General features: G+C 37.8%; 1 protein-coding gene across 8 annotated transcripts in view; it reads left to right on the forward strand.

The window, feature by feature from the left end:
• Positions 1–23,225, forward strand: part of HSF2BP (heat shock transcription factor 2 binding protein) — a 175,582-nt gene that overhangs the window by 20,825 nt on the left and 131,532 nt on the right. For all 8 annotated transcript variants that reach the window (XM_075999728.1, XM_075999781.1, XM_020284678.2 and 5 more), the window contains 2 exons: positions 9,349–9,498; positions 12,083–12,215. In XM_075999728.1, coding sequence (XP_075855843.1) covers positions 9,349–9,498; positions 12,083–12,215 — 283 coding nt within the window. The remainder of the gene's footprint in view (positions 1–9,348; positions 9,499–12,082; positions 12,216–23,225) is intronic.

Here is a 23,225-nt window from a genome sequence, read left to right on the forward strand (position 1 = left end):
GTGCAGCCGTTGGAGCATATTGAATTACTTTTGAAGGACTATGCTGTTACTTTAAGGTTAGATACGGCTTTTCATGAAGTATCTGCTTGAGGAGCTTATTTAGTGGCTTTCCTAAGTGTGTGAAATTGTTACAGATGATGTGCAGAGTTAAACTGTTTCCTCTCTGAGGAGCAGGCATCTCAGTTGCTTACTATGGTTTCCATCTCTCCATGTGTTGTTTTCTTATGGCACACACCTTTCATGGTCAATAAACTAACTGAAATATGGACTGCTGTATTTTTGTTACCCATATTTTTTGTAAGTTAGAGAGTTGCTTTATTTGAAAATTGTAAATATGCAAATTTTAATGTTGGTACTCTTTTTTTTTTGAGTTTTTTTCAATTTTCTTTTTTTTTAATTTCAGAATATGGGGGTACAAACATTTTGGTTACATATGATGCCTTTTATCTGTATTTTTAATTTGTTAGGAAAGACTTGCTACTTTTAAGATAATAAAAGGAAGTAAGCATTAGTACAATATTTCAAGAAACTTTCTAAAGAAAAACTAACTTATATTAGTAGTATAATTCAGCTAAAATAAAAAATGAACTTCAGAAAGATTTGAAGGAATCTTGAAAGTTTTGTGCTTAACAGCCTATTGCATATGAGCATTCACTTTAAATAGGGAAATATATCAGGGTTTGATTATTGTATCTTTGAAACAGCTCTATTGGGGTACATTTTATACAACACAATACTTCTATTATAAAAGTATACAGTTTGATAATTTTTAGTAAATTCATATAGTACAATTATCATCCCGATCCAGTTTGTTTATTTTTTAGTTAAACATTTTTGGGAAGTACTTACAGATGCATAGGAAGTTGCAAAAAGTCCAGAGAAGTTCCCTGTACCCTCCACCAAGTTTTCCTCACTGGTGACATCTTGCATAACTGTAGCACAAGGTAAAGACTAGGAAATTGACATTGCTACAATCCACAGAGATTATTCTAGTTTCACCAGTCTTACCTGGACTTCCTTGTATTTCACCAGTTTTGTCTGTACTCGTTTGTGTGTGTGTGCATGTGTATGTGCAGAGTTTTGTGCCATTTATGACATTCATAGATTGAAATAACCACCACCACACTCAAGATACAGGACTGTTCCAGCACCACAGGGCTCCCTTCTGCTGTCCCTTTATATCCACACCCACCCGTTCCCTATGCATAGGCCCTGACAATAATAGCTAATTCAGTTTCCATTTCCCTAATTTTGTTATTTTAAGAATGTCATAAAGATGGCATACAGTAGGCCGGGCGTGGTGGCTCACGCCTGTAATCCTAGCACTTTGGGAGGCCGAGGCCGGCGGATTGCTCAAGGTCAGGAGTTCGAAACCAGCCTGAGCGAGACCCCGTCTCTACCAAAAATAGAAATAAATTAATTGACCAACTAAAAATATATATACAAAAAATGAGCCGGGCATTGTGGCGCATGCCTGTAGTCCCAGCTACTCGGGAGGCTGAGGCAGTAGGATCGCTGAGCCCCGGAGATTGAGGTTGCTGTGAGCCAGGCTGATGCCACGGCACTCACTCTAGCCTGGGCAACAAAGTGAGACTCTGTCTCAAAAAAAAAAAAAAAAAAAAAAAAAAAGATGGCATACAGTAAATAACCTTTTGAGATCAACTTTTTTCATTCAGATCCATCCAAATTGTTGCATATATGAGTAGTAGTTTGTTCCTTTTTATTGCTGCACAGTACTCCATGGTATGGATAACATCACAATTTGTTTAATCATCCCATTGAAAGACATTTGGATTGTTTCTAGTTTTTTGCTATTACTGAGAAAGGTGCTGTGAATATCTGTGAATAGCTTTTGTGTGAATGTATGTTTTCATTTCTCTGGGATAAATCCCTGAGGGTACAATTACTGGGTGGTATGGTAAGTGCATTTTTATTTAATAGTTTTGTAAGAAATTGCCAAGTTGTTTTCCAGAATGGCTGTACCATTTTACATTGCCACCAGCAATGTGTGAGTGATCCACTTGCTCCATAGCCTAACCAGCATTTGGTATTATTACTACTTTTTATTTTAGGCATTCTGGTAGGTGTGTTGCAGTTTTAATTTGTTTGCGTTTCCCTGATGGCTAATGATGTTGAACATCTTTTCATGTCCTTATTTTTTGTCTGTGTATCCTCTTTTGTGAAATGTATATTCATGTCTTTTACTCATGTTCTAATTGGATTTTTCTTTTTTACTTTTGAGTTTGAGTTCTTGGTATATTCTAGATACAGGCCCTTTGTTGGATATGTGTTTTGCAAATAATTTATCTCAGTCTGTAGCTGGTTTTTAAAAAATCTTCACAGGTTCTTTCATAGAGCAAAAGTTTTTAATTTTGATGATGTCCAATTTCTTAATTTTTTTTAGTTTTATAGATTATCCTCTTGGTGTGTCTAAGAACTTTTCACCTTAGTCCTATGTCCCAAGGATTATGTCCTATTTTTTTCCCTAAAAGTTTTATAGTTTCACATTTAAGCCTGTAGTCCATTTTGAGTTAATTTTTGTGTAAGTTGTGAGGGTTAGGTCCAGGTTAACTTTTTTTTGGTCTATTGTCATCCATTGTTCCAGCACTTTTGTTGAAAAGACTATGTTTCCTTCATTGAATTGCTTTTGTACCTTTGTCAAAAATGAGCTGAAAATTGGTATTAACTGAACAGCACCTAAGTGGTCACATAGGTACTACAGTAATAGGATATTGGGCAGGTGGGAGTGGGGAGGGGGCTGGTATATACATACATAATGAGTGAGATGTGCACCATCTAGGGGATGGTCATGATGGAGACTCAGACTTGGGGGGGGGAGGGGGGAAATGGCATTTATTGAAACCTTAAAATCTGTACCCCCATAATATGCTGAAATAAAAAAAAAATGAGCTGAGCATACTGGCCTCCGTCTCTTCTAGGTTCTCTACTCTGGTTTATTGATCTGTTCTTTCACTAGTATCATACTGTCTTGGTTACTGTAGCTGCATAGTAAGCTCCTTAGCATTAGGTAAAATGATTCTTACCATTCTTTTGCTCTTTTTCAAAGTTGTTTTAAGTATTCTGGGTCCTTTGCTTTTCTACATAAATTTTAGAATAAGATTATCTATGTCTACAAAAACTTTGCTGGGATCTTAATAGGAATTGTGGCATATCTGTAGATCAGTTTGTGGAGAATAGATATCTTTACTATAGTGAATCTTTCAGTTCATAAACACAGCATGCTTCTCTGTTTATTTAGGTTGTCTTTAACTTCTCTCATCAGCAGTTTTCAATTTTCATCATATAGATCCTATATATGTTGTGTTAGATTTTAACCTAAGTATTTAATTTTCTTTGAAGTAACTGTAATGGTACTGTGTTTTTAATTTTGGTATCCACTTTTTTGTTAGTACGTATAAATGCAATTTTTTTGTGGGTTTATTTTGTATCATCTGACCTTGCTGAACTTACTTATGAGTTCTAGGAGTTCTTTTACAGATTCCTTGAGATTTTTTACATGGACAATCATGTCATCTGCAGATGGGGACAATTCTAGTTTTTCCTTCTGCTTTGTATTCCTTTTATTTCTTTATCTTGCTGCCTTGCATTGGCTAGAACTTCCAGCACTATGTTGTTATTATTATTCTTGATCTCAGGGGAAAGTATTCAGTCTGTTAGCATTAAGTATGATTTTAGCTGTAGGTTTTTTGTAGATGCTTTTTATAAAATTGAGGATGTTCTACTATCTTCCTAGTCTGCTGAGAACTTTTTAAAATCATGAGCGAGTATTTGATTTTGTCCAGTTTTTAGATCATTTCCATCACATATATGTTTGCAATTAGTCCCTGCCCTCTTGCCCCTTTATAGCCACTGTTCTTCCACCAGTATCATACTGTCTTGGTTACTGTAGTTGCATAGTAAGCTCCTTAGCCTTGGGTAAAATGATTCTTACCATTCTATTGCTCTTTTTCAAAGTTGTTTTAAGTATTCTGGGTCCTTTGCTTTTCTACATAAATTTTAGAATAAGATTGTCTATGTCTACAAAAAACCTTCCTGGGATCTTAATAGGAATTGTGGCATATCTGTAGATCAGTTTGTGGAGAATAGATATCTTTACTATGCCTAGGTCCTGGCAATTGCTAATGTAGTCTCCATCTCTCTAATTTTGTCATTTCAAGAATGTCATAAAAATGGCATAGTGTAAATAACTTAGGCAACCACTGATCTACTTTCTTTTTGTCTTTTCTGAATATTTTGTAGGAATAGAATCATATAATATGTAGTCTTTTGTGTCTGGCATAATGTTTCAAAAGTTCATTCATGTTATAGCATACATCAATTGTTTCTTTTTATTGCAAAGTAATATTCCTTTGTATAGGTATATCACATTTTCTTTATTCACCGCTTGATGGACATTTAGATTGTTTCCAATTTTTGACTCTTATGAATAATGCCACTATAAACATTCATGTACAAGTTTTTGTTTGGACATATGTTTTTACTTTTCTTGGGGAGATATCAAGGAATGAAATTGCTAGGTTGTATAGTGAGTATATGGTTAGCTTTCTGAAAAACTGCCAAAGTGTTTTTTGAAGTTAGAGTACCATTCTACAGTCTAGTAGTTCATTAAATATGAAATGTCTGATTTCGAATCAAAAATGTAGTTTATTATGTCTCCTACAAGAAATGGTACAACTAATCGAAGTATGTGTCTAAACCGTTGACACAATTTTGCCATCTTAAGGGTAGCTTGTTTATACCAGCAGCAGAGAAGCCTGGAGAGCCAGTGGTGATGGAATTGTGAAAGGTGTTTTCCAGAGCTTATTGTCAACTGAATATTTTTCCTTGCAAGAAGTGGTCCAAAACGTGGAAAGGAAGTGGTAGTCAGTTGGTGTAATGTCTGGTGAATATTGTGGATGACAGAGTTTCCAAGTCCACCTTCTATAGTTTGAGCAGCATTGTTTGTGCAACATGTGGTCAGCTTTGTCTTGCAAGAGGATTGGCCTGTGCTTTATCTTGGCTGCTTAATTGCAAACAGCCTCATCATTGTGTCCAGTTGGTTGCAGTAGACACATGCTGTAGTTGAGTGACCAGGTTTCATGAAGCTGTAGTGGATAATACCAGCACTGGACCACCAAACACACACCATTAGCTTTTTTTGATGAATATTTGGGTTTAGACTGTGTTTTAGCACTTCATCTTTATCCAACCATTATATCGAATGCTTATGATTGTTAAAAAGAATCCATTTGTCAGCACACATTACGATACGGTGTAGAAATGATTTGCCTTTATGTTGTGACAGCAAAGAAAGGCAAGCTTCGAGATAATTTCTCTTCTGATGCTCGTTTAATTCATGTGGAACCCATCTATCCAGCTTCTTTACCTTGCCAGTTTGTTTCAAACAGTCCAATATTGTTGGAATAGTAACATCAAACCTTGCTGCTAATTCACATGGAGGTTGAGATGGATTTGCTTCCACTACAGCTTTCAGCTCATCATTATCTACCTTGGTCTCAGGTTGCTGTCACATGGCTCATTTTCAAGATTAAAATCACTAGAATGGAACTTCTCAAACCATCCATGTACTGCACGTTCATTAGCCATATCCTTCCCAAACACTTTGTGATATTTCAAGCTGTCTTGCGCTGCATTAGTTCCATGACAGAACTCATATTCAAAAATAACATGAATTTTTGATTTATCCATGATTTCACAAAAATTGCTCTAAAAAATTTGAAAGATAATCACAAGCCAAAAGGTGCGTTTGAAAGACTGAGCATGTACCTTGATAATTAAAATAAAACAAAAAGTATCAAAGTGAAATGTCAGTGACTGACATTGACAACTGTCAAACTTAGTACTTAAGGAAATTGGATATTTCATACTTAATAACATAATACCCAGCAGTGTATGATGGTCCCACTTTTTCTGTATTCTTGTGAACACTGCTTTCTGAGTCCTTTAGACTATAGTCATTTTGGTGCATGTGTAATGGCATCTCATTGTGGTTTTAATTTGCGTTTTCCCCATGACTTATTAAGTTGAGCATCGTTTCTTGTATTTATTCATTCATGTTTTCTTTGGTTAAATGTTGTCATATCTTTTGTCTATTTTTAATTGGGTTTGTCTTATTATTGACTTGTAAGATTCTTTAATCTAGATACAAGTCCTTTTTTGGATGATTTAGAAATAGTTTCTATTGGTCTGTGGATTGTTTTTTCACTTTCTTAATGGTGTTTTTTTGAAGAGTAAAAGTTTTACATTTTGATGGAGTTTATTTTATTATGTTTTTAATAGATCATGATTTTGTTGTGATATCTGAGAAATGTTTGCCTAGACCATAGTCACAAATATTTTCTTTGAGAAGTTTACATTTAGGTCTATGATTCAGTTTGAATTAATTTTTTTGCATATGAATAGTTGTTTTAGCATCAGTTGTTGAAAAGACTATCTTTTTTCCATTGAATTGCCTTGGCACCTTTGTTAAAAATTGATTGACATAAATATCAGTGTTTCATTGATCTATATGCTCGTCCTTATGCCAATACTATGCTGGTTTGATTTCTGTAGCTTTATAGTATTTTTTTTTTTTTTTTTTTTTTTTTTGAGACAGAGTCTCGCTTTGTTGTCCAGGCTAGAGTGAGTGCCGTGGCGTCAGCCTAGCTCACAGCAACCTCAAACTCCTGGGCTCCAGTGATCCTTCTGCCTCAGCCTCCCGAGTAGCTGGGACTACAGGCATGCGCTACTATGCCCGGCTAATTTTTTTTTTATATATATATATCAGTTGGCCAATTAATTTCTATTTATAGTAGAGACGGGGTCTCGCTCTTGCTCAGGCTGGTTTCAAACTCCTGACCTTGAGCAATCCGCCCGCCTCGGCCTCCCAAGAGCTAGGATTACAGGCGTGAGCCACAGCGCCCGGCCTATAGTATTTTTTTAAATCAGGCAGTGTTAGTCCTCCAATAGTGTTTTTCTTTTCCAAACAATTTTTTGGATAGTCGGAGTATTTTGCATTTCCATATGGATTTTAGAATCAGATTATCTCTTTGTACAAAAAAGCCTGCTGAGATTTTGACAGGGATTGTGTTGAATCTGTAGATCAATTTGGGGAGAATTGCTATCTTACTAATATTGAGCCCTCCAATCTATGAACATGGCATAACTCTTCATTTATATAGATCTTCTTCACTTTCCCTCAGTAATACTTTATAGTTTTCACTTTATAGGTCTTATAATCCTTTTCTTAAATCATTCTTATTTTCTTATTTTTGATGTTATTGGGAATGGAATAGTTTTCTTTGATATTCTGTGTGTGCAGCTCTGTATTGGGACATATTCTCCTGCAACTATGAAATGTGATGATAGTGAGGGAAGTCTAGCCTGGTCATTCTTTTTTTTTTTTTTTTTTTGAGACAGAGTCTGACTTTGTTGCCCCAGCTAGAGTGCTGTGGGGTCCGCCTAGCTCACAGCAACTTCAAACTCCTGGGCTCAAGCAATCCTTCTGCCTCAGCCTCCCAAGTAGCTGGGACTATAGGCATGCGCCACCATGCCTGGCTGATTTTTTTCTATTTTTAGTAGAGATGGAGTCTTGCTCATGCTCAGGCTGGTCTCGAACTCCTGAGCTCAAAGGATCCACCCACCTCGGCCTCCCAGAGAGCTAAGATTACAGGTGTGAGCCACCACACCCAGCCTAGCCTGGTCATTCTCAGCAGTTCTTTTATGATCTTGTGGAAGAACCACCATACCTAGATTAATTGGAATGCAGACTGCTTCAATTGAGAAAAGAGCTGACTAGAATTTCAAAAACAAATGCTGTGATACAATTTTTCCATGTGTCACCATGACTTGAGTCAGTTCAGCTACATACACCTGAAGGACAAATTTGGAATCCACATTATTGTTATGATGAAGTCAGACATTAAAAACCCAGAGTTTATAAATCACATGGGTCAGTATTAGCATATGTCATAGGCTCAATGACCATTTTTCTCCTTAAGTGTGTGTGTGTATGTATGGGTATGTATAAAGCTCTGTATATCAAACACATTGTCTCCAGGTAAATGTGAGTGGGCCATCCTGCATCAATTTATAGGGCAACAAAGTTTGATGCCTGGCCCCAAAATTCCCTTTCTCCCCAAGTGAAAAGTCCCCTCTACTTTAATTGTCCTATACTCACCTCTCTAAAAGAGCCATCTAAAACATTTAATGTACTTCAACATTATGATTTACTTAACTAATTATATTTGGTATAAATGGATTAAACTAGGTTTTTATATTTTTTAGTTTTTTGCTTATTAAGTCAGGAAAGGTGATTACCTTTGAAGGACTGTCAGGTCATAGGAGTGATGCTGGTGCTGGTGGTTGGGGAGGGCAGGAAGCCCCACGTCACACCAGGCCCACCAGAAGGTCAGTCTTTGAGGTGTGCTTGTGTGGTCAGCAGCCACGAGGAGGGCAGTTCCCTGTCTCTCTTGTGAAGGGCGCCATGGCAGAGACCTGCCCGGCTTCAGGTGTTCTCAGACGTTGCTGGTGAGAGAGTAAGAGCCTGTTGTTGGCCTCCGTTGTCGTTACACTGGCACTGGCTCCATGTGCTGGGCACATCGAGGAGGTCTGTCTTCACGTTCCCTCCATGCCTGCTGCCATCTCTGCTACCTGGTCTTAGTTCTGGTTTTCCTTCCTTGTTTAGCTCATAGATGTGTATTGCATATTTACTAGCACCTATGGCAATATTCTCATGAGCATTTAAGGATGTATTTATAGAGACTGAGTCTTTCTACAGTCCTTCTTTCCCCCAAATATTATTGGGCATCCAAGTGCCTTTTATTTGGTGTCTGCCTCTGGCAGATGGTGTTGCTTACAGTGGAGCGCGCCATTTGGAGATAGCAGCTCCTTATTAGAAATGTTGCTCTGTGTGTGGATGCCAGTTAGGTTGTTACTTCGTTGAGGAGTCCCAGTTGGTACTGGTCCTGGGTATAGCCACTTGGGACTTGAGATGTCTTGTGTTTTCACTTTGTTTCAAGCAGATGAATTCAGATCTTTGTGGCTTTTTGTAAACCATAATGCAATAGTATGTTCTTTTCTAAGAGTGAAAATTTTCCTCTGAATTTTATTTTTTAAATATGGATTATAGCTCTCTCAGGACTAGTTTTCATTTGTAACATATATATTATAACATATATATTATGTTACATTATATATTATATTATTACATATTATATTATATTTTATAGCATATATATTATAATTCTATATACATTTCTTTAATAAATATCTTTGTGAAAGAAGAATGTAATAGAGATATTTCAAGATTGAATGCTATTAATTTTTCTGATTTTGTTTTGGTTTTAGGAGAAACTGGCTCTTCGACAGCAGCTGAATGAAGCAAAGCAGCAACTCCTGCAGCAGGCAGAGTATTGTACAGAAATGGGAGCGGCAGCATGTACCCTCTTGTGGGGTGTCTCCAGCAGCGAGGAAGTCGTCAAAGCCATTTTGGGAGGAGTAAGCATGACTGACGGGCGGTCTGGATATTGTTGATCAGTGCTTGTGTAACTTAGAGGATGCAGTCTGTCTGTTCAGTCATTTAGAGACTGAATTCATGTCTTTCTGTCCATTTTTTTTTAAGGGATGGGATCTTCCTCTGTCACCCAGGATGGAGTACAGTGGCCTGATCATAGCTCATTGTGGCCTCAAACTCCTGGGTTCAAGTGATCCTCCTGCTTCAGTCTCTTGAGTAGCTGGGACTACAGGTGTGCACCACCATGCCTAGTTAATTTTTAATTTTTTTTGTAGAGATAGGGTCTCACGGTGTTGCCCAGGCTAGTCTCTAACTCCTGGCCTCAAGTGATCCTCCTGCCATGGCTTCCAAAGTGGTGGTATTACAGGCATGAACCACCATGCCTGCCTGTCCATTTGCTTCTGTTCATTCTTCAGATAATTATCGAATACCTGCTATGGATGGTCCATTGTAAGCTGGTGCTCTTGGGGATATATAAAATGAATGAAATGAGATTCCCTTCTTTCTAGAAACCTATGTGGTATATGTGGATATTACCACTTCAATATTATTACTTTATATGTATATGAGTTTAAGAAGGTTTAAAGTGCTTTTATATATATTATTTCATGGTTATGTAATAAATGTATTGAATGTTATATGTTATTTAACATATATACATATGTGTAGGCATGTGTTTGTGTGTGTATATATACAGTTGACTTTTGCACAGTGTAGGAGTTAGGGGCACCAGTCTCCTGCACAGTTGAACATCTGTTTATAACTTTTGATTCACCAAAAACTTAACTACCAGTATACAACTGTTGATCAGCAGCATTACTGATAACATAAAACAGTTGACTGACACATATTTTGTATGTTACATGTATCATATAGTGTATTTTTACAATAAAGTAAGCTGGAGACAAAATATTAAGAAAATCATAAGGAAGAGAAAATATATTTACTATTCATTAAGTGGAAATGGACCATCATAAAGGTCTTCATCCTTGTCATCTTCAATTCAGTGGGCTGAGGAGGAAGAAAAAGAGGAGGGGTTGGTGGCGCTGTCTTGGGTGGCAGAGGTGGAGGAAGTGGAAGAGGAGGCAGACATGTGCTGTGTAACTTTTGTTGAAAAAAAACCCACATGTAAGTGGACCTGCACAGTTGAGCAGTTCAAACCTGTCTTGTTCAAGGGTCAGTTGTTAGTGTGTGTGCACGCACATGCATGCATGTGTGTATCAGGGAACTTCACAGAAGGGGACGGATTTGAAATAGGCCTTGATGAATAGGGTGAAATGGCAGAAAATGGGATGGTGGCTCAAGAAGACAAACAGCACAAGCAGAGGCATCGGATGAGAAGTGTAAAGTTAATTCTGGGACACTCAGTCGACACAATGGAGAGTTAGTGCAATAAAGTAGTGGGGAGACGATGCTGGATAGGTAGGTTGGAATGTGATTTGAGACCTTAAATACCAGGTTGATGATTTCATCCTATAGGTGGTGGGACTGGATTCCTTAAGGATTTTTAAGTAAAGGAGTGTTAGGGTAAGAGCAGAATTTTAGGAAGATTAACATAATAGTAAGGATGGATTAGATGGTGGGAGTTGTGGGCACCCAGTGTAGACAGGAAGACTAGTTAGGGGCCATTCTAGCAGTTGAGGCTGGAGTGAGCCTGGCTCTGCAGGGACATGGGAAGGAATGCATGAGTCGTGGGGGTGGATGAAGATGTGGTGGGAGCTGGCAGCTGAGGGGATAAGGGGCCAGAGAAGATCGGGTTTGACTGTGGTAGGAGGGTGTGGTTGTGAATGGAAATAACAGTGAGACGTGGATGTGTGGCAGGAAGCCGGTGATAAATACTTAGCTCTTGTGGAAATAACAGTTGTGTTTGACTTTAGGTAGACAGACAATGTATGGTTAGAAAAATGTGTCGAGCTTTAATTGAGGTATGATTTATATACCATAAAGTTGTAAGTATATAATTTCATGGTTTTTAGTAAATTTCTAGAGTTGCATATCCATCACCACAATCTGGTTTTAGAATATTTCTATTGCCCATGAAGTTCCCTCTTACCATTTGTAAATGCATTGTTTTAAAAACTTTTTTTTTACCGTGTTAAAATGTGTATTGGTTTTTAAATTACTCTTTAGAACCCTGGCCCTCCGAAGAAAGTATTAGAAAGTATTATAATACAAAGGTTCTTCAAATTTAGAAATATTTTTTGCCAAGTAATGAAGATTTAAACTGCCAGAGGAGTCAGTCTTTATCTCTTTTACATGTTGAGGTTTTGGTTAAGACTTTTTTTTTGAAAAAAAGTTGTGCTAAGCTGGGTACAGTGGCTCATACCTGTAATCCAGCTACTTGGCAGGCTGAGGCGGGAGGGTTGCTTGAGCCTGGGTGCTGGGATTACAAGCATGAGCCATCAAGCCCAACCGTAAAGGGAACTTTTAATTAATTTTAAGGAATAGATTTTAAAATATTGCTTCTATAATTAAAATCAGAGTCTTTCCTCTATATCCTGCACTTTTAAAATGTTTTCATGCCAGTATCTGTGAAAAGGTGTGACACTTTCATTTCTAAACTTTCAGGATAAAGCTTTGAAGTTTTTCAACATCACTGGTCAAACAATGGAGAGTTTTGTGAAGTCACTGGATGGTGATGTTAAGGAGCTCGATTCGGATGAAAATCAGTTTGTTTTTGCTTTGGCTGGAATTGTAACAAGTAAGTACAGGCATACCTCAAAGATATTGTGAGTTTAGTTTTCAGATCACCCCCATAAAGCAAGTCACAAATTTTTTTGTTTCCCAGTGCAGTACATATAAAAGTTATGTTTATACTATACTGTAGTCTATTAAGTATGTGATAGCGTTATGGCTAAAAAACCAATATACGTACCTTAATTTAAAAATACTTTAGTGCTAAACAATGCTAATGATCATCTGAACCTTCATTGAGTAGTCATTTTTTTTTTTTTTTTTTGAGATAGAGTCCCACTGTGTTGCCCAGGCTAGAGTGCAGTGGCACCATCATAGCTCACAGCAACCTCAAACTCCTGGGCTCCAGTGATCCTCCTGTTGTATGGAATGGTGATTATAGTCAGGGGTGCACACACATAAACATCACAGGAATGTTTTCAGATATTAGTGTTGAGCCTCCCCATGGAGGATATGAGTCTGTAGATCTGGGAGAAGTACTAGGTTTGTATATTTTGGAAAATCACCCCAGTTGATTTTGATAAGTATCAGTTATTAAGAATGACTGATCTAAAGGAAACACAGGCCAGTTTGCATGTTCTGTGTAATTATGTACATCAACAGAATTTTTAAAAACCCTAAGTTTAGCTACTTGTTATTTGTAGTCATCATTTTACTAATGTCTAGCTAAAGTGAAAGCCTTAAGCTAAACTTAAATTGAGCTCTTACTGTCATTTAGTATAATACTTAAAAAATTCCAACAATCTAAATTGTCCCTTTATATTATCCTAAAAGATTATAAAGTAAACCTTTCCCTGGGAATTATGATAAAATTCTATAGCAAAACTATTAGAAGGGATAAAGTCCAGGGACTAAATAATTTCTTAATATAGCAAGGGGTGGTATATACTATTGAGTATTGTGGCTCTTTATTCTGAAGTCAGTGAAGTGGTTAAAGAAATTGCTGTGACTTATCTTTTTACATTTATCTTTCATCTCTACTGTATCCCATGCTGCTCTTACAGTAATTCTCTGCTATTAAAGAGACGGAAAATTTTATTTTCATTATGGCATTATCCTCTTTTAACTGAAATCCTAATGAGGTAGATCCTGTGTAATTCTCTGCTATTAAGAGAGGGAAAATTTTATTTTCCTTATGGCATTATCCTCTTTTAACTGAAATCCTAATGAGGTAGATCCTGTGTAGGCTTTTCTTTCATAATCTCTTAAAAATTGGTGATACTTCTTACAGCATGGATGCTGAGATTGTGATGTTCTGTGGCCGGTCCTGACGTGGCCTAGCACTTGCGTCTAGGCAGGGCAGCTTTCTGCATGCTCATCTTGGCACCTGCAGCTGCAGCAGACTTGCGTTGCTCTCCCTTTTAAATTGTTTGAAGGCTGTTTTTTAATAGAAGGCATTTGCAGATTTGATGATTGGGTTTTCTTTTCTCTGCAAGTCACCCCAAAAGTCTGTGACCTATGTGATTTGGCATTTTGCTGAGTTGTTGTGAATTTGAATTACTTGAACTGCCACCTGGCGTGGTGGTGAGGCAGTAGGTTAGGGTAGTAGGTAAAGCCAGCCTGTTGCCCAGTATTCAAGCTCAACGTCACTTTGTTTTTCCCTGCTTGTGGTGGCTTACCGAGGAACCCTTATGAAGAGCTGGAAAGTGAGTGTTGACATTTGCACATTGGTAAATTTGGGAAGATCACATACTCTGCTGGTGGTTTATTTAATGCTGATTTGTGGAGGCCTTGGGAGCTTATGCATCTCAAGTACCAAGACAGTTAACGTGGAGAATTGGCCACATAGCAGAGATCATGGGTTAACTGTCAAATAGATGCTCTTCCTTCTAAAACAAGAGTTCTTTTTTTAATTTCACATACAGTAAATTCATTCTTTACAGTTGTTTTTCACCTTTTTGGAGTTCTGTGAGTTTTAACAAATGCATGTGGTCATGTGAGCACCCCATTTAGGATGTGGAACTCCCATTCTTTCACCCAGATCGCCTCCATCCCTTCCTTTTGTAGTCAGCTCCTCTGCCCACCGTCAGCACCAGGCAACCACTGATTTTTAAATTTGTTCAACACTTTAATTGAGTTTTTCTTGCCATCTTACATGATATGTAGCATCTACCCCAGGTGAGCAAGTGCTTGCCTCATGTAGCTGCTTGGAGGACATTGCCTCCTCTTATTTTTTAGATTGGTTGATCTCCAACCTCAGCACTTTGATGTGTTCAAGAAAAGTTTTGATTTTGTAAATTATCCCATCCCCCAAAGAATGGGGTAGCTCTTTCCAGTTTACTGTATCCTAAGCAAAAGCTAGAAATCAATTTATTTAAACATTGAAGTTGTTAAATTTCTTATCCATAGTCACTGTTCTAAATGATAAGTTAGTTAGTCTGGATTTTTGGCCCATCTAATTCACTTCCCAGAATGTAAAGTCTCTGGACTGTATTTCTTTATCTGCAAGGTGGAATAGTAATACCTGCTCTAATTACCTTACACATTGGATATATTGAATGGGACACTAAAGAAACCTGAGCACCACTCAGTTCGTGTAAAGAATTTACAAGGAGAGTATGGTATTTACATTAGACACTACAGTGAAATGGGTAATAGTTATTTTGTTACTTGTTCATAGATCTTGGACAAATCTATATCCTTGACCATTAGGGTTTTTTTAAGTTAATTTTTTTTTAAGAAACTGCATCTTACTCTGTCAACCAGGCTGGAGATCAGTGGCCCAGTCATGGGTCACTGTAACCTTGAACTCCTGGGCTCAAGAGATCCTCCTGCCTCAGCCTCCTGAGTAGCTGGGACTACAGGCACACACCACCATGCCTGGCCAGTTTTTCTTTTCTTTTCTTTCTTTCTTTTTTTTTTGAGACAGAGTGTTACTCTGTTGCCCAGGCTAGCATGCTGTGCTGTCAGCCTAGCTCACAGCAACCTCAAACTCCTGGGCTCAAACAATCCTACTGCCTCAGCCTCCTGAGTAGCTGGGACTACAGGCATGTGCCTCCATGCCTGGCGAATTTTTTATATATATTTTTAGTTGTCTAGCTAATTTCTTTCTATTTTTTTAGTAGAGACGGGATCTCGCTCTTGCTCAGGCTGGTCTCGAACTCCTGCGCTCAAACGATCCTCTTGCCTCGGCCTCCCAGAGTGCTAGGATTACAGGTGTGAACCACCACACCTGGGCCTTTATTATTTTTTGTAGACATAGGGTCTTGCTATGTTGCCCAGGCTGATCTCCTTGAATTCCTGGCCTCAGGTGATCCTCCCACCTTGGCCTCCCAAAATGCTGGGCTTATTGGCATTAGCCACTGCACCTGGCCAACCATTAGGTTTTTAAAAATTGGTAATGTTTGGTGATTGCAGGGACTGGTACAAGGAATTATGAGTCCTTTTTCTATTGAGCTAGTCATAGTTAGCCTAAGAGCTTCTGTGGCTTTATTTCTAGAGGGTATCAAAGTAGTTTAGGTACAGATTTAGAAGAATCCATGTGGATTCTTCTGAGTTTTGTTCCAGTTACTTATGTCCTTAAAATCTTTTCTTTATGTGGATTCTGGGACTACAGTTAAATTGGCAATTTCTTGAATCATAAATAGTGTGAACAAATTAATACTCAAATCAGCTGTAATTTGTCTATTGGAGAATTTTCTGGAACTTCTCAAAATGATCTTTTTGCAGTACTTTTTAAATGCCAATTCCATTTGCAAAATAAATCTTATTCATTAAAATTTGCAGGGGTTGTGTCCTAGAGAAGTCAGAAGTGTGCTTCTGATGATGACTCAGAGTAACAGATACAGGTTGGAGAAATGAAAGATGCTGGGAGTCTTCCTCTCCAGAGAGTACAGTGTTTGGTAAGGGAGAAATTATGAACAAATTGAAAGAATAGGAACTGTGCTTGTAGATACCATAGGAATGATGAGGACTTTGGCTTCGAGCTGTTTCTTTTATGATGGATCAGCAAGTCATAGAGTTTGGCTAGAAGTGAAGCTGTGTCACTGTCAGCCTTAGTGTAGATTTTTCAATGATTGGGCTTCCTACGAGTGGTCACTCCACAGCAGAAACTTGCCTAACCTGGTGGAGGCAGGTTTTGCAGGTGAAGGCACCAGCAGGTTGTAAGAGAGATGGGAACATCTCCCGGGAGTTGCTCTGCCACAGTAGACTAACAGCAGCAAACAGGAGGACAGCGGGCTTAGCCCTCTCAGTCCCCAGGTTACAGGTAATTCTCCCTGATTTGCCTTCTCACCACAGAAGCCAGGTCACCCACAGTGGGAGAGAAACTGAATCCTAGGAGCCACTTTCCAGCAACATTGGGCATTCCCTCCAACTGTGGAGGTTTCCCACCCTAATGGCCAAGTAACTGAATTGATAAGGAACCTACCACCACTAGCCCAGGCAGGTGCAAAGGAAGAAAAACCAAGCAATAAAACAGGGTAATAACATTAATGTTAGAGGAACTTTACAAGGTAGCTCATGTCTCTTTCAAAAAATATAGTACAGTGTTAGTGCCGCAGGTAAAAGGTTTATAGAAGACAAGTCCAGGATGAGTAGTAGGGACTAAGTAGTCCACTGAGCATGAAAGTTATATCTCTATTATTATTTTACTTTTTAAACAGCTTTATTGAGATATAATTCATATACCATACAGTTTACCAATTTAAAGTGAATAATTTGATGGCTTATAGTATATTCATATGGTTGTATGTCTGTCACCAGTCAGTTTTTAAACATTTCATCACCTCAAAAAGAAACCTAATTTACCTTATACATCTCTCCCCATTCCAGGCATCCCCCCAGCACTAGGCAACCACTAGTCTACTCTCTGTCTCTAGAGATTTGCCTGCTCTGTACATTTCATATAAATGGAATCATATAATATGTGGTCCTTTGTTTGATCTTTTGTGTCTGGCTTACTTCATTTAGCATGATGTTTTCGCCATTCATTTCGACATTGTAGCATGTATCAGTGCTTTATTCCTTTTTAGGGCTGAATACTGGTATACTGTATGGATATACCGTATTCCATTTATTTGTCCATCAATTGATGGATGTTTTGGTTGTTTCCACTTTTTGGTTATTGTGAATAATGATGTTACAGACATCTGTGTATGAGTTTTTGCGTGGACGTATGTTTTCACTTCTCTTGGATATTTAACTAGGAGTGAAATGTTGTGTCAGATAGTAGGGCTTTAACTGTTTGAGGAACTGTGAGACTGTTTTCCACACCAGCTACACCATGTTACATTCCCACCAGCAGTGCATAGGGCTTCGGTTTCTCCATGTCCTTGCCAACTCTTTTTATTATCTACATTTTCTTTATCCTTTCATCCATTGATGGGCTCTTAAGTTGATTCCATATTTTGGCTACTGTGAATAGTGCTGCAGTAAACATGGGAACAGAGATACCTGTTTGATATACTGATTTCTTTTCCTTTGCATAAATACCCAGTAGTGGGATTGCTGAATTGCATGGCAGTTCTATTGTTTTTTGAGGAACCTCCACACTGTTGTCCATAGTGGTTTTACTGATTTACATTCCCACCAAAAGTGTATGAGGACTCCACTTTTCCCGCATCTTCACCAGCATCTGCTATTGCCTTTTGATACAAGCCATTTTAACTGGGGTGAGATGATATCTCATTGTGTTTTGATTTGCATTTCTCTGATGATTAATGATGTTGAGCATTTTTTCATAAAACTATTGGCCATTTGTATATCTTCTTTTGAGAAATGTGTTTTTAGATCTTTAGCCCATCTTTGAATTATTTGGGTTTTTTTTTTTTTTGCTGTTGATTTGTTTGATCTTAATATATTCTGACTATTAATCCCTTGTCAGATGGATAGTTTGCAAATATTCTCTCATTCTGTGTGTTGTCTCTTCACTTTTTTGGTTGTTTCCTTTGATGTGCAGAATCTTTTTAGCTTGATGTGATCACATTTGTCTATTTTGGCTGTGGTTGCCTGTGCTTTTGAGATTTTACACAAAAGTCTTAGCCCAGGCCAATGTCTTGGAGCATTTTCCAAGTGTTTCTTTCTAATTGTTTCATAGTTTCAGGTATTAGATTTAAGTATTTAATCCATTGTGATTTGACTTTTGTATATGGTGAGACGTAAGAGTCTAGTTTCTTTTGCTTATGGCTTTTCAGTTTTCCCAACAACATTCATTGAAGAGACTGTTTTATTCCCATTGTATGTAGTTGGTGTATTTGTTGAAAATTAATTGACTGTAAATGTGTGGCTTTATATCTGAGTTTTCTGTTCCATTGGTCTGTGTGTCTGTTTTTATGCCATTACCATGCTTATTTGGCTACCGTAGCTCTGTGGTATATTTTGAAGTCAGGTTGTGTGATACTTCCAGCTTTGTTCTTTTTGCTCAGGATTGCTTTGGCTATTTGGGGTCTTTTTTTGGTTACATATGAATTTTAGAATTGTTCTTTCTATTTCTGTGAAGAATATAATTGGTATTTTGATAGAGATTGCATTGAATTTGTAGATCACTTTTGGTAGTATGGTCATTTTCACAGTATTGATTCTTCCAATCCGTGAACATGTGATGTCTTTCCTTTTTTTTTGAGTCCTCTTCAATTTCTTTCATCAGTGTTTTATAGTTTGCCTTGTATAGGTCTTTTATCTTGTTGGTTAAATTTATACCTAGGTGTTTAATATTTTTGTTAGCTATTGTAAATGGGATTGCTTTATTGATTTTTTTCTGCTAGTTTGTTGTCAGTGTATAGAAATGCTACTGGTTTTTCTTTTTGCTGTGATTTTTATATGTTGATTTTGTATCCTGTAACTTTACTGAATTCATTTATCAATTCTTAACAATTTTTTTTTTTTTGGTGCAGTCCAGGTTTTCCTACATGTAAGATCATGTCATTTGCAGCAAGTATAATTTGACTTCTTCCTTTCCCATTTCAATGCCCTTTGTTTTTTTTTTTCTCTTGCCTAATTCCTTTGGCTAGGACTCCCAGTAGTAGTAGTATGTTGAATAAAATTGGTGAAAGTGAACATATCCTTGTCTTCTTCCAGATCTTAGAGGAAAGACTTTCAGTTTTTCCCTACTTAGTAGGACGTTAAGTGTGGCTTTGTCATGTGTGGCCTTTATTATTTTGAGGTATGTTCCTTCTATACTCAGTTTGTTGAAAAAGTTAGAGAGTTACCAGATATGACACAGGGACAGAAATGAGGATATGCTGTTGGAAAAATTGTACTTATAGATTTGCTCAATATCGGGTTGCCACAAACTTTCAATTTGTAAAAGACACAGTATTTATGAAGCATAATAATGTGAAGCCCAATAAAATGAGGAATGTCTGCATTTTCTTTCATTTTGTGAATAGTCTTTTCACTTTCTTGATAGTATCCTATGAAGCATGAAAGATTTTAATTTTGATTATGTCCAGTTTATTTTTTCTTTAGTTGCTTATGCTTTTGATATCATGTTTAAGAAACCATTTTCTAATTCAAGGTCATGAAGATATATTCCTATGTTCTAAGAATTTTATAGCTATAGCTCTTGCATCTAGGTCTGTGATCCATTTTGAGTTCATTTATGTACATGATATGATGTGAGGTAGGGATCCGACTTCATTTCTTTGCATGTGGATATCCAGTGTTTCAGCACCATTTGTTGAAAAGGTTATTCTTTCATCCTTTCTCCACTGAATAATCTTAGCACTCTTGTTGAAAATCATTTGACCATAAATAGGAGAGTTTATTTCTGGACTCTAAATTGAACTATTGATCTATATGTCTATCATCATGCCAGTACCCTATTATTATTTTTATAGCTGAATTTAAGATGAAATTATTTCAGTCTAAAGCAAAAGTATTAGATAATAATACATCTCAACTCTGTCTATCTTTTGGGCATACATAATTGACACCAGATTCATTTCTTTCTTTTTTTTTTTTTTTTGAGACAGAGTCTCACTTTGTTGCCCAGGCTAGAGTGAGTGCCGTGGCGTCAGCCTAGCTCACAGCAACCTCAAACTCTTGGGCTCAAGTGATCCTCCTGCCTCAGCCTCCCAAGTAGCTGGGACTACAGGCATGCGCCACCATGCCCGGCTAATTTTTTTTTTGTATATATATTTTTAGTTGATCAATTAATTTCTATTTTTTTTTAGTAGAGACGGGGTCTTGCTCAGGCTGGTTTCGAACTCCCGACCTCAAGCAATCCACCCGCCTCGGCCTCCCAACCAGATTCATTTCTTAAATTATAAAATTACTATTTTTATTTCTAGAAATATTTATAAATGATTTTAATGCAAAATGAACGTAGAACAAAACCGTTATCACTGGAAATTAGGCCAGCAGCTATTTGCCTATGGTGGGTGATAACAAATCCGTTCTGCAGGCCTTACATTGACTCACAGCACACCAGGCAGTAAATATCAATAATAAAGTGCAAATACGATATAAAAGAAATGTGAGTCAATTCGAAAAGATTGACAAATACTGGAGCTAGCTGTGTAGGAACTGATTCACATTTATTTTATGTTGTAGTTTGTGCTTTAGTATCAATATTCAATGAAATGCAGGTTGACATTTGCAATTATGATACTAGATATATGCTACAGGATGTCATTTGCCAGTAAGTTTGTTGGGTTGGGTTGTGTTGCCTGCTGTGATACATTTTTGGCTATTATTTTTTTCTTTAGTGATATATTAGTAATTTTTCTGTTATCTGTTTCTGTGTAACAACCTCCAAACATAAAGTCTTAAAACAACAACATTTATTTTGCTTGTGGGTCTACAGTTTGCTGCTGCTCAGCAATATCTGGGGCCTCAGCTGGGATGCCTCAAATTGCTTAGGAGTGGAACAATTGGGGAATAGTGGGGAGTTATTCTCTCTTCTCTCCTCATGTAGTGTTAGGGCTTCTCCACTGTGGTCTTTCTATATGATCTCTTCATCGTGGGAGCCGCAGGGTCCTGTACTTGTCTCATAGGGACTTAGGGACTCTAGAGCAAGTAGCAAGAGTCCAAGGTGGAAGCCATAAGGCTCCTTCCTACTTAGTCTTGGAAGGCACGTGACCTCACTTCTTCTGCATTCTTCTAGTTACAAGTGAGTCACAAGTGCCAGGGGTCTCCTCAAGTGTCTGAACATGGGGAGGTCCCTAGGTAGTCATCTCTGGAGACAGGCTGCCAAAGTCCATAGCTAGAACTCAAGTTTCTTGGCTGGCTTTCAGTGTATGATCTACTATATTTACATGAATACAACTTTCTTCTGCAAAGCTAACTAAAATTTACCTTCTGTGTGTTTATCATGCCAGATGCTTAATTGCTTCATTTTCCCCTAAAATATTTCGTTAGTAAAACTAATGTCTTTGTCTGTTTGTGTTGCTATAATGGAGTACCCGAGGCTGGGTAACTTATAAAGAAAAAAGGTTTATTTGGCTCACGATTTTGCAGGCTGGAAGATTGGGCATTTGATGAATGCCTCAGGCTGCTTCCACTCATGGCAGAAGGCAAAGGGAGCTGTTGTGTGCAGACATCACACGGCGAGAGAGGAGGCAAGAAGGAGACAGGGAGGTGCCAGGCTCTTTTTAACCTAGCTCTCATGGGAACTAATAGAGCAAAAACTCACTCACAGCCCACACCCAACCTCCCAGGGAGGGCATTAATCTGTTCACTAGGGATCTACCCCCATGACCCAAATACCTCCCATTAGGACCCACCTCCAACATAGGGGACCACATTTCAACATGAGGTTTTGGGTGACAAACATCCAAACTCCAGCAACTAGAAGGTATTATATGTTGCAAAATACAGTTATCAGGTTAAAACTTATTGAACAGAGGAGGTACATTTGTGTCAAAGAGGGGTCCTGTCCTCAATGAAATTATAGCTATTGTGAAATTATGTAACAAATGACACATTACCAGTTGTGAGGCCAAAATCCTAGAAAGGCAAGTAGAAATGGGAAAAAAACTGTTAGGTTTAGAAGACTTTAATTTATTTTTGTTGGTCCATCTTAGCCCAGGTAAACACAGATAGATAGGAATGTCAAGGATCTGATTCCATAAAGTTGATCTGGTAACACAGACGAAATTTTATATTCTGCAGCCATGTCATAACCAATCATAGGCAGAATAAGTACGTGACAAACTCATCCTCCATTTTTTTTTTTTTTTTTACTGGCTAGCCAGGGTCCAAGCCCCAGAGCACCCACGCAGTGGCCACTCTCGCAGGCAAGGACCTCATCCTCCATTTTTGATAATTCTTAGCAAACTGAGAAAAACTTTCCTTAAACTGGTAAAGAATATCTCCCAGAAACAGATCAGACATAACATTTAACAGTGAATTATTAGAAGCATTTCCATTAAAGTCAGGAAAAAGGCCCACCATATCTGCTCATTTGACTTAGGGATCTTAGCCACTTAGTCAGTTTGAGTCATGCTCTATTGTTAGGGCTAACTAAAGAAAACCTTATAAACATGTGCACAGGTGTACTTGGAGCATCGGTACATGCTTACAGGTATTTGGGGATGTTGATAGAGCCGGTAGTGACTGCAACACTGTCCATTAGGAGCCAGTGGAATTACGTAGTCTTGTTTCCATGCTGATTTACAAGGTCTCAGGCATGAAGAAATATATTTGCTGATCCACAATAGGACATAAAATTTAGAAAAAAGTTCTTTTTAGAATCAATTTTCATACTCTCTCTTTTGACCTCATAAAATTTCAGTTTTGTATCATGGTTAAAAGTTATTAACAAATATAAGGGATCGAATATCCCTTATCTGAAATGCTTGGGATCAGAAGTGTTTGGATTTTGGATTTTTTCAGATTTTGGAATACTTGCATCATACTGGTTCAGAACTCTAGTCTGAAAATCTGAAATGCTCCAGTGGGCATTTCCTTTGCATGTCATGTTGGTGCAAGTTTTGGATTTTGGGGCATTTCAGATTTTGGCTTTTTAGATTAGGGATGCTCCAGCTGTATTCACAGGATTGAAGGTGAGTTTAGAATCCTCAGTTCCAGATAAGGCGATGAGCTCCCACCTTATGTTTGAAATCTGACTACCCAC

Source organism: Microcebus murinus, chromosome 1, assembly GCF_040939455.1.
Source record: "Microcebus murinus isolate Inina chromosome 1, M.murinus_Inina_mat1.0, whole genome shotgun sequence".
Classification (NCBI taxonomy): domain Eukaryota; kingdom Metazoa; phylum Chordata; class Mammalia; order Primates; family Cheirogaleidae; genus Microcebus; species Microcebus murinus.